The 12886-nt window shown below is 40.4% G+C and overlaps 1 protein-coding gene across 2 annotated transcripts in view; it reads left to right on the top strand.

Moving 5' to 3' along the window:
* Nucleotides 1–6728, top strand: part of GABRR3 (gamma-aminobutyric acid type A receptor subunit rho3) — a 35897-nt gene extending 29169 nt beyond the window's left edge. For both annotated transcript variants that reach the window (XM_054016431.1, XM_054016433.1), the window contains 3 exons: nucleotides 1677–1829; nucleotides 5065–5261; nucleotides 6288–6728. In XM_054016431.1, coding sequence (XP_053872406.1) covers nucleotides 1677–1829; nucleotides 5065–5261; nucleotides 6288–6590 — 653 coding nt within the window. In that variant the 3' untranslated portion in view covers nucleotides 6591–6728. The remainder of the gene's footprint in view (nucleotides 1–1676; nucleotides 1830–5064; nucleotides 5262–6287) is intronic.
* Nucleotides 6729–12886: the final 6158 nt, after the last annotated feature.

Here is a 12886-nt window from a genome sequence, read left to right as displayed (position 1 = left end):
CATAAGGAGTTAATGTGTTGTAAGAGACTATTCCAGGTGAAGTGGGAAGTTAACACCTCTGCAGTCTTAGAACAAAGGAGAACTTGCTTCAATGTGAAAAAAACAAAACAAAAAAACCCCCCCCACCACTAGTTGTCACCTATCACCCCGCATTGGAACCTATATGGGGTATCTTTAAACAATTACTCATGGGGATCCCATCCTGAAAAAAATCTTTCCTGAACCCCCACTTCTGGCCTTCAAACAACCTCCCTAAGTTCATCATCAGAACCAAGCTCCCCACAGACCAGGACCCACCAACTCAAAGCAGCACTGTGCACCGGACCCTCCAATAACAAAAGATGCAAAACCTGCAGACATATTGCCTCTGCTAAGATGACCAGTACCCGCCCACAACACACCATTCAAGATCCATCGTGCTACCCATGCCTATCACATGTGGTGTACCTCATCCAGTGCACTAAATGCCTCCATAACAGCTATGTGGGTGAAATGAGACAATTGGTATGCTCCTGAATGAGCTCTCACAGAAAAATGATTAAAAACAACAAGGAGTCGGTGGCACCTTAAAGACTAACGGATTTATTTGGGCATAAGCTTTCGTGGGTAAAAACCTCACTTCTTCAGATAGAAGACAAAAACGCCATGTCACCTGTGGGCAAACGCTTTTCACAAAACAATCACTCCATATCTGACCCATCAGTCCTTATCCTCAAAGGAAATCTGCACAACACCTTTAAAAGATGAGCCTGGGAGCTAACATTCAGAACTTTGTTGGACACTAAAAATCACAGACTTAATAAAGACAACAGAGGGTCCTGTGGCACCTTTAAGACTAACAGAAGTATTGGAGCATAAGCTTTTGTGGGTGAATGATGAAGTGGGCATTCACCCACGAAAGCCTATGCTCCAATACTTCTGTTAGTCTTAAAGGTGCCACAGGACCCTCTGTTGCTTTTTACAGATTCAGACTAACACGGCTACCCCTCTTAATAAAGGCACTGGATTTATGGCTCATTGCAACAATCTATAACCTACTAACCCTCCTTTGTCTATGACTAAACAGAAGATGGTGCAATAAAAGATATTACCTCACCCACCATGTGTCTCTAAACTCGGACCATCCAGTGCTGCAGAATGTCACCCTGGTAATTCAGTGGTTGGCACTCTCTTCTCTCTGAAATCAGTTCTAAACTAGCATCCATGCCCTGTGCTAGAAAAGGAACCATACTGTTGTAACATAAAACAACTTTGAGCATTTGCAGCAATAAAAGACCTCATGCCACTTTTCATGGGAGCAGGGATGTCGGTCTCACTGTCCTAGCCAAATTCCATTTTGGAAACATATATTCTGCCTGCCTCTTTCTCCCAGAGGTTTCAGTTTCAATTTTTTTCATTTTCTGTCCTCAACTGTAAAGTAGTATTTTTCTGCACCTTTAAACAGCTGTACTATTTCACTCCAGACATAGCTCCATTTTAGTGGTGGGTGGATAACAGTTTGTAAAGCACTTTGAGATGAAAGTCATGATATAAAATGAAGGCATTATTATTTATTTATTTATTTTATTTATTAATTATAAGGGCAAGCAAAGTGAAAAGCAGAGGTTGGTCAGAAGAGTGCTTATATTTATGAAAACATTGATCTCTTTTTTTCTCTGCTCTCTTTCTTTCAACAGGTTGGTACAACCGCCTTTTTATAAACTTTGCCCTAAGAAGGCATATTTTCTTTTTTGTGCTACAATCCTATTTCCCAGCTATGCTGATGGTGATGCTGTCCTGGGTTTCATTTTGGATTGACAGAAGAGCTGTTCCTGCCAGGGTATCACTGGGTAAACCTTTTTGCAATCTAGTCTTGGAGAGGGATAGGAGGGAGAGGGAAGAGGGCTTTAGGTAGTTTAACTGGGTTCTGATTGCAGTGTATATGTGGCCATGTATCAGATGGGTACCTGAGTGACAGCATCATTGTCATCCTCACATATCCATTCCTTTATACATCCTCTGCCTTTGGAAAGGGGGAATTTTGCACTCCACAAATCAGTTTTATTGTACTACAAAATGTGTGAGGGGGCACTAGAGGGAGAGGCATTGTCTGTGGTTCCCCTCATGGAATTTCATTTAAATGCAGCTGTCATGAAGAATCAATTTGCTCCTCTGTGGACGAAGCAGGCAGTCTGGCCCCCCAAGTCCTGCAAATTTTGGGGGGAGGGGAGAATATTCAGGAGGCATGGGGCTATCCATGTGGAGGCCTTGTGCTTCTGCACTAGCTCAGGGGCCCATTGACCTTTCCCTCCACCTTCTGGCTCCCAATGCGGCTGTCCTGCCAGGACTTATCCCTCTGACAGATGCCCATGGAAAGCCATTCGCCTCCCCACCCCACAAGGCAATGTTCTGTAATGCAGAAGGAGCAGGGAGTGCTGAGGAAAAGGTAATATGGACTTGGAGTGGAGGAGAGGAAAATATGCATGCCAGCCTGGCCCGAACCCACCTCCAACACTAGTATGGATCCTCAAATCCATGCAGGATTCTCAATGGGTTCCTGGGCAGCCGCCAGTGCCCCAGAGGCCACTGACATCATACTCCCCCTATAGGAGATGGAGATCTGTGCATAAACAGGAGTCCCTGTGTGTGGACTCTAGGAAAGGGATGATTTCCCTCCACACACAAAGCGAGCAGTTTCTCAGCGATGTAAGTGCTATAGAATAGTGCTGTGAGGCAGTTTAATATTTTGATTCTATTATTTAGAGTTGGGTTATATTGCATTTCTAAATGTTCTGTTGTGTTAAAATGCATGGGGTAAAATTTTAAAAAGTGCCTAAGTTATTTATGAAGTCTCATTGTCAAAAGTTGACATAGGTATTTAGGGCTTGATTTTCAAAGGTATTTAGGCATCTAAAGATTCAGATAGGTACCTAACCTGTTTTGGTGGTTTTGAAAATTCCACTAGGTGCCTAACTCCCTCCTTGAAATCAATGGGAATTAGGTGTCTAACCTGCTTAAGACCAGATTTTCAAAGGTATTTAGGTGCCTAACAATGCAGGTAGTCACATCGGAGCCTTGGTGCCTAAGTCACTTTTGAAAATAGGACCTAGGCTCTTGTGTCACTTAAGTGCTTTTGAAAATTTTGCATTTGGTGCCTTAACACTTTGCTCAGTAAAGGCCTGACCTATGCACCCTTCTGGATTCAACACTCACAGGATTGGGTGTATAAGAAACTAACTAGTCACTTTTTAGAACATGATAATTTTCTCCAGCGATTGATCACTTGAGATCATTTCAAACCTCTGTCTTTGATGGGAGATTAACACTAATGGCCTGGGAATTAATACAGTTTTTTCCCCAAGATTAACATCTCTTTGAGAATCTGGTGGAGACATATTGCTCTATCAAATGTACCTGTAATGCTTCCAAGTCCCATTGCTATAGATTTAAGAATTAATGGTGGCGTTCCCATTATTCATTCTTACTATCAGAGCATCTTTGATCTCAGAAACTGATTGTTTTGTCATACTTCTCAGACAAGGGAAAACTTTGAGAACTCTAGTGTAAAATAACATCAACTGGAGTTAGAGCTGCTAAAGAAAATGTTTTTCTGTCGTCATATTGATCCTGGAAAAAGGAGACCTGTAAAGAATGCGATTCCTTTTTATTGGAACAATCAAAATTTATAATATATAAGAAGATAAGATATAAATTATTTGTTGGTCTAAGAAAAGTTGTTAGAAGATATCCTGTCTACTGCTATAAATGAAACTCCTGTTTCTCTTTATGTATGGGAAAACTATCATGCATTATTTTGAATAAAGTAAAAATTCTTGAAAGTCTCAAAAGGTGATCTAAAAATGTTGATAAGACTGTGCTCTACTGAAGTTAGCAAGTTACCAGTTTTCTTTCTTTAAATTATATGAGAATTTATGTATTGGAAAAAGGATATCAGTCTGTGAAGGTCAGTTGGTCTGTTCTGATATGGCAATTCCTATGTAGTCAGTCCCCATCCCTTTTAAGTCATTTCCATTGTGGCCATTGCACTACCCAAAATAAAGAGAGGCAGCACTCGGTATTTAACAGCTGGAGAATCACTGCACCACATAGGGTTGCAGAGATGTAGCTTAGATCACAAGGTCCTGTTGTGTTATTTTTTCCTTTGAGTCAATGTGGGACAATGATGTGCCAGCACGACACTTCACACTGTACTGATGTTACATGACATAATGTCATTGTACAACACAATGAATCTCTTGGTTCTCTTCTCAGTTGCTAGAATTGAGTGGAGGGGATCCCTCCTCCCACCTGCTTGTCAAGGAGCTGCCATAGTAATCTAAAAAATACCTTCCTAATTTCTAAAGTGAATTCTTGGGAAAATTGTTTGGGCTTGATTGTGGTTTTTAAGGCACTGGCTGTGCTTAGGGAGTGAATGAGAAAGAGAATAGGAAAGCATATTGCTCCAGTAGTAGCTCCCAGAGGCATAATGCCTCAGGTAGACACAACAGGCCTGATATTCCCCTCACTTATGCTGGTTTTACACTGATGTAGTTCCACTGATTTCAGTTGATTTAGTCTTGATGTTCGCTGGTGTCAATGAGAAATGAATTAGGCCCAGCACACACAGCGGTGGCATCTTCTGCAACTTTTAACAGGATGCATTGGACACATTGTCCCTGGCACCAGCCTAGGTGTGCTGACCACAGCCCTGTCTTCACTCCAGTTCTTACTCATTTTCTAGTGCTGCTGTTGGTACTTCGTTCTCCTGGACCTCACATGGAATCACAAGTAGCATCCTCTCTGTTCACACTTGTGCAGAGCTGGACAAGGCACATTGTAGCCCTTTCTGTGACCATCAAATTTCCCAAAGAATGAACACAGAGGTGACCTAATGAATCTGGTGGTGTATTTGGTAGGTCCTGTAAAATGGCCCTTCATGGTACACCCCACATTTCATAGCCTGTACAAAGAGTTGAAAAGGGGGATCAACTGGTTGCACCCACAAAGCTTTCTGATCAAGCAGTTGGTGGCCAGTTAAATAAAAACAATTGGATCTTTTGTGTTAATCACTTCTTTCTTCGGCAGGTATAACTACTGTGCTGACCATGTCAACCATAATCACAGGAGTAAGTGCCTCAATGCCTCAGGTGTCTTACATAAAAGCTGTGGATGTATACTTATGGATCAGTTTTCTTTTTGTCTTCCTGTCCGTCATTGAATATGCAGCTGTGAATTATCTCACCACAGCAGAAGAGAGAAAACAACTCAAAAAAAGAGGGAAGGTACAAACGTGTGTGTTTTGTTGTCGTCAGACAGCCTCACAGAAGCCACAAAGTAATCTGAATACAGCAACATGCCATTGCATTTTGTGACGTGTGTGCTGTGACTGTTTGTCTCTGCTCAGTGACTAATTGATTATCCATTCTTTCCTCCTCTTGACTGATGGGAGGGAAGGTACGTTCCCTCTCCTGGATCCTGGATAGGTCTACTCTCCCCTGTTCTTCTGGGGGGAGAAGATAAGGGGACTCCATACCTATATTTCTATCCTGGGGACGTGGGAGTGAGAGTCTGTCCATACTTTCTCTGCCCCTTCTGGTCATTGAGAGGGAAGGTCTCCATCAACTCTTTCTCCCCATTCCTGGTAATTGAGGGCCCCTATCTTTCTTCATTCTGGGATCCTGAGTGGGATGGGATCTTCCCACATCCTGATGGCCAACGGGGTCTTCCTACTCCTGCTTCCTGAAGAGGAAAGGCCTTTTCTCCTTTCCCCCTACCTCCAATTACTTTTAGTGATTTTTGATTGGAGAGAGAGGTCACATGGCATGGTTCTGTTTCCTGGTGTGATGTGTGACTGTGTTGGTTCTTAGAATCAGATTTCTAATGTGAATAATCACATTGACAAGTTAAAAAAAATTGCTTTCCATTAATCTTTCTAATATTCACTTAAAATGCCTTTTCCCACAAACATTCCCACCTGGAAACTCATTCGGTAGATAATCCGAGGGAGGAGAACACATAAAAGGGACTTGTATAGCTCTAGTGAATTCACTGTTTTATTCAAGAGACTATTCATAGAAAATGTTATGATGTGTTCTCCGAGCTGTAGCTAACATGGCCCTGCTGATAGTAGGCAAATCCCACAAGTAGGTATTCACTTGCTCATGTTATGAGGTAGCCACATTTTTTTCCATCCAGCACAGCCATTAGCAGACAGAGCCTCCATGTGGATGATTATTCAGTGGATAGAGCTTCATTATTTAGCACTCCAATGGCTGCTGCTTACTCACACAATAATTCTCTGTTGCCAGGTTTCAGGAATGTATAACATTGATGCAGTACAAGCAATGGCCTTTGATGGCTGCTATCATGACAATGAGGCTGACATTGATATGACCACCTTTGTGGTCCACTCTGAAGAGAGCTCAGCCCGGGGACGGGCAGCCAGCATCGCCAACCTGGATGCAACCCGAATAAAAAGGAAGAGATCCTTGAAAGGAAATGTGGGCAGGATTATTTTGCAGAACAATCACGTCATTGACACATATTCCAGGATTATATTTCCCACTGTGTATATTGTATTCAACTTTTTTTACTGGGGTTTGTATGTATGAAAGGAAAACACTATAATCTATGCACTATTTTGCATGTAAGGATAGCAGAATCTATGTTTTTAAAAAAAACAACAGCAATAGAAGAAATGTTTAAAAGTTTCTGAAATAGATTCAGACACCGGTCAAGAGGATGTTGGTTTGGTGACAGAAAAATTATGAATTAAAAACCCAAATAACTCTGGCTTCTTCATGCTTTTACATCAGTTTTACTTCTGAATGTTAAGAAGATTTTTAATTAACCCACTCAGTGCTTCACTGTGGTAGCCTTACCCAGGCTACTTCCACTGTTACATAGGAATTTGCATATCAAGGGACCTTGCACCACACTGCTAAATAGTTGTCAACTCCAGTAAAAGGGACTTAAATGTATTATCCAATCTAGCATGTTGTAACCATTCCTCCCTATTCAGCTTCTTTGTTCATTCCCCATTTGTCACCCAGGTAAGTATGATGCAGTCAACATGAGATTCTTCTCCAAATGTCTCCTCTCTCTCTTCACTTCCTGCACGCCTGATGTGCTGGCCAGTTAGCTATATACCTCAGTAGCCTTTGTTCTTGGATGGCAACTTGGCGGAAGGGGATGATGGATGAGCAGTGAATAGGGGACCAGCCACAGGCAGGAAGCGAGTTGGATGGAGTTACACCATTAAGGCCTCATATAACCTAAGGCTCTGTCTGATTTCCATGCAGCCACTCATGTTTTGGAGTGACCTTAGATCATCATTCCTTGAAATGTTGACAGTATTTTAGTAGCCTAGGGGCAGTCCCTTAGCTGGATGAATGGGCTGGTACAAAGAGCAGACCTGTCAACTATACTTCATTACAAGGTATGTCACTCATTTTGGACCCCATCTAATTCAGCCTCACACAAACCTGCTGTTATTTTCCTGCTTCCATAAATTATTCAGATCGGAACTTTTGAGGCTGGGATTTTAGAAAACTTTATAAAAGGAAAAGGAAAAACAAATTCCCAATTGTTACAAGATTCTGGCTCTTCTATTTTTTATTGTACACATCAGTTTGGGTTTTTATGTCACCTCTTGGTCTTGGAGGTTGAAAGTTATGGTGAGGAGAATCTGTGAATGGCTGCTTGGTCCCATGATTCTGATCTTAGATCAAGGTACTGAAGATCACTGAGAGTGAGAACTACAACAGAGAGGAAATTAAAGGAAAAAGTTATGCAGAGCAGAGCCACATTCTCTCATCCTGTCAATCCCCAGAAAGAATCCGGCATGGATTTCCCTTTGGTTCAGGCAATGGGGTGTCAAGCCTAGGGCACCAAGGCAAAAAGAAGCTTAGCAACGGCAAAAAAGAATCAAGTAATTGTGGAATTACTTGTGTGACTTGTCCAAGTTAGTAGTGCTCCCCCTAGGACATTTTTGTCTCTCATTAATAAAATGAATTCAACGTGGAGATGTGTGTTAGTAGAAAATGTCAAAAGCGAAATGCCTGCCACTGCTGGGTTAAAATAAAGGAAATGGAAATAAAGTTGAAAGCATGACACTTTCTGGCAGGTATGATTTCACTGCTGTGATACTATTTGTTCACAGAATGATGATGTCTGCTACTCTGCAAAAAGCATTTGTCAAGATCCCAAATATGGATTTGGAAAAGTTGGTGAATCACTGCACACAGGGTGACTGAAATCCATGGAGTGAGTGGGGATTTTTGGCCACCACTTTACTGCCAAACAAATTATCGGTGCTAATATTGTTTGATACAGGTCCAGGGAATCCTGTCACAGAAAGCAGAACTGTGCATTTGGAATGACAGTGTTGGGAATGTGAAGCCAAAGGACACACAGATCCTACAACAAAGCCTTGGTATTGGTACACGAGGTCTCAGGCTGAGCTGATTCGTGTTACATAAAAAAAGTTAATACAGCATCCTTATTGTGCTGCCATCACTACCCACAGATTACTCACTGTACCCTGCACATATGCTCCAGTCTGTCTGAGAAGGTCCCATCCAATTGTTCCAGTTGTGCGCTCTCAAATTTTTAACCCTATCAACTACTGTAAAAACATCACTTACTGTTGATCTGCTGTATTGGAACAAATATTTTCCCAGTAGCTGAAGGACAATCCACAGCTGCCAGTATAAATACCACCACTGGAACTTCTTGGTTGTAATTAGGTAATTCCTATTCTAAAATTCTTACTGAATAGCTGATAGCAAAAGTTTCATAATACTGAATGCACAACTCCTAAAACAGCCCGGCAAATGGGAGAGCAGGTGGAGATGTTTACAAAGGAAGAGGAAAAAAGTCATCTCTGTCTTTCCTTTCATAGCACAATTTCTTTAGTTTTCTGATGCACTAGGCTAGTTTAATTTGTTCTGAAAGCTGCCCATTCCAATTAGAAAGCAATTGTTTTGCATGGTGGAAGAAACAGGTATTTACATTGATACAGAAAACAAATACAAAAGTAGCAATTGGTAAAGTGCTTTCAACAGGAAAAGCAGAATGTAAATGCCAAGTTAAAATGCCAAAACAGAGACATGCCATTTGCTCAGACAGCCAGTCTACACAAGTTGCATACATTGGCTGTGAAGCTTATAATTTTTTGACAATGCAGTGGGAGATAATGCTGAATATGATGCAGTAAATTTTCAAAGGTCCGCAGAAAGACTTTGTTCACAAACCCATTACGGGTATGATTAATAAATAATGACAATTAGCACTTACATACCATATTTCATCTTCACAGAGCTCTCCAAATATCAAGTTGCTAATCGTCACAGAACCCTTTTGAAGTAAGTATCTTCCAGATCGGGAAAGTGACACACATTTCTTAGTACAGTCAGTTTCTTTAGTGTTGACACACTATTTGCGGGAAATCTTATGGTCATTTGCAAACATTCAGGTAAACTAGGTTTTATCCACATGTGCAGTCAATTAAAGTTAAAATGTCACAAATACTTGTGCAAATATGTAACTGTATGGGGGCTTGTACACCACCACTTATGTCGCTCAGCTTGAGTGATGTAAGTTACACTGACCTAAGCGCTGGTGTGGACAGTGCTATGTCAGCAGGAGAGCTCTCTCGTCGGCATAGAGTGTCTTCACCAGACATGCTACAGTGGCTCAGCACTTGTGTAGACTAGCTTGAGTGTTCACTCCAGAAGCATTCACACAGTGATTCTGAAAACTCTTTGTGGGTTTGGGAATTAACCAATCAAGGAGCAGAAATAACATCATGTGATGACGTAGGTCACAGTGATGAATCACACTAGGATCTGGGCCCCATATTTTAGCATCTATTGCTACATCAAGCAGTATGAAGAAATCAGACATCCTTTAATTGTTGATGTAAGCTTCAATATCACAAACCCCAAAGTCTGGAGAGTGACGCTGATCTTTAAAGACTTATAATAAGAGACAGTGGTACATTTATATATGCACATAATTTGCATGGAGAAGTATGCAGTAGCTCATCTCAAGTGGTCTGCTTTTCAAAGAGCTCAAAATAAACACCATTGCAGGTACCCAGGTATCTTTGGAGTGATAACATGGAATTTATAAATTTAAATAAATTTTGCTACTTATCCTAACTGCTGGGTGAGGTCATGGGTAATATTAATATGTGAACCCAATAGCAAGACAAATTAAATAATTTTTGATTTTTTTTTAAATTTACAGCCAAATGAGAGGGGGAAAGAGGCTTAACAGAGAGATTTAAGTTTCACTCTTTAATCCTTATGAACAAAATTTCTTATCTGTTTAGATTTGTCCGTTGAAAAGCTTTTTCCCTACCTAACCAGTCTGGATGTGCTCTGCACTAATCAACAGCCCATGATCATTTGTAGTTTTCAAAAGTGGGTTTATTTTTTTTAAATTGGTCATCTGGTGACAAACTGGCACAATAGCACCAAATGGCACAAAATACAAATTTGTCCTTTCACCCCAATTACTATTATTATTTAATGTATTAAAGTTTATTATTTTATTTTGTCAGCATCCAGGAGTTTGCTAATAGAATTATTTCAAAAGGGCCAAAATTAGTTGTAGTTTATGGAGTTATAAGTTTTTGTAATATGTACACCTAGAGATTCGAAAAATGACTCAGACTACTTGTAAAGCAAAAGGCTCTATTATTCCCCATTACCAATTCCCCAAACCACCTAGTTAACATCTCTTAGTCATCTGTTATTTTTTTCTTGTATATATCTATCTTATGAAGTTCTTTAGTTCATTTTTTTGCTGATTATACTATTTTGTATGTGGTAGGTATTTTATTACTATGAGCTATAAATGGACAGCGACAGAATTTTAGCAAGACCCAGTTAATATTTTCTGGTATTCCACTTAATGTAAATAAAACTATATTACTAGCTATGTTACTAAATGTAAATAATTATTTCTAGGACGATTAATATATTTAAAATGATTCTGAATGTTTATCCAAGACAGAAGATTATTATTAGAATGGTTCAAATCTCAGCTTTGGAAATATAGAGGAATGTGGCCAAATTTTAAAATTTATATTGATTCTGTACAGGAAACCCCGCAAAATGAATCAAAATTGAGTTTTCTATCTTGTTTAATGTATTAGACCAATTAACAACTAGTTCCAGTGTGGTTTATTATCTATTGTGAATTGTTATAATGTAGTTTCCAGATTGGTTTGGGCAAAGGAGGAGGAACCATTTCACTGAGATTTTTGTGTCTAAAATGGTGGCTGTAAGAATCTTCTCGGGGGTTGGAATAAATCATAGTGAGATGGATTAGGCCTTGTATAGATTGGGAAAACAAACCGTGGTTGAAATTGTGTTATTTTCCCATGAGGCTAGATCACAACCAGTGAATATGTGCAAAAAGGCGTTAACCTGGGTCTATAGCAGGGGCAAAGATGTAATTGTCATTTTATTACCTAACATAGTTAGGTCTTGTTTGATATCATGTTAACTCTTTTATCAATCTAGGCAAGGCTTTAGTGGATGGGGTGGTCGAAGATGGGTGATAAAATGTATTTGCCCTATGAATGTCGCCTCCACTTAGTATTATATGGGGTAAATATATGTGGAGCTGCTATCCAGGTGATAAAATGCAGAACTATCGGATACATTTTAGAATGCCTTGGTTTTACAGCCTGATATCTCCTGAGCCTGCAGGGCTCAGGAATGGGAGTTTTGTTACATTCAGAATGGGAAATTTCCTCCCCTGTCTAGTGCGACCCAGACTCCCTACTAGCCAGGGAATAGCATGAGAAATTAGTCTGTAAAATCCTGACATTATTCTATATAGAAAAACTGTTTTCTGTTTAGTTGTAGACATTCAGAAATTTGTTTATTTCTCTCTCTCTCACCTTGTTCAAATGGACTCATAGTAACTAAGGCCTCAATTCAGCAAGTATTTAAGCACATTCTTATGTTTAAGGCTGTGCTTAAATCCATCTATATTCAGCAAAGCACTTGAGTACATGTCTGTACAAAACAGCTTTCAGCATGGGGCCTAAGTCTTAACAGGAGGAGGGATACAAAGCATAGTTCTGAAACATTTTAAAAACTCTCTAAAACAGTGCTGGAATAGTTTATCTATAACATATACAGAATAAATAAAGATGTGCTGTAAAGTTTTTGGCCCCAATCCTGCAAATATTTATGCACATGCATGCTTTGCTTGAAGCTCAAGAGTTGTCCCATTGGAGAGAAAGTGTAATATTTGTATGCATTGAAATTAAGCACACAAGTGGTTGTGGTCTTAAGCCTGCAACTGTAATTATCCTTGGACTGACTTGCGTAACTCACTGTTGGCTTTACTACCTGCTGTATTGTCAATGATCCTGATTTTACTGAGAATATGTTCGTGATGTGTGGTGTTTTTCTCAAAACTCCAGTTCCGGGAAGGATGTGATCATGTGACAATCTTAGCTTTAAAAAAAAAAAAAAAAGAGTGGAAGTTTATAGCCCTCATGTCTGCAGAAACGATTAATCAGCTGAACTGTAAAACGCCTCGAGGCCTAGGAGGCAAACAGAGATCACAATTATTGGTTTTAAAAACTGCGGGATTATGGGGGACCTGCCATGATATTTGAAGAGGTGGGTCTCACAATGTGCTCGACAGCACATTCAGGCCACCCAAACTTTTATCAACTCAACCCCTCCTAGCCTCCACACGTACAGCCAGGAGAGGGCTTGTAAAACAAAACGCACGGCTCCTCCTTGCGTGTCCTCCCCTTTGCCAGGGGAGATTACCATAGCAAGCCATGTGGGTGTATTTTAAATCAAGCCAGGGAGAGCTGGAATAATAACCCAGCTGCCGCGGCCACCTGCAAAACTCTGCCTCCTGCCTGAGT

This window comes from Malaclemys terrapin, chromosome 1, assembly GCF_027887155.1.
Source record: "Malaclemys terrapin pileata isolate rMalTer1 chromosome 1, rMalTer1.hap1, whole genome shotgun sequence".
Lineage (NCBI taxonomy): Eukaryota > Metazoa > Chordata > Testudines > Emydidae > Malaclemys > Malaclemys terrapin.
This window is presented reverse-complemented; position numbering and strand designations above follow the sequence as displayed.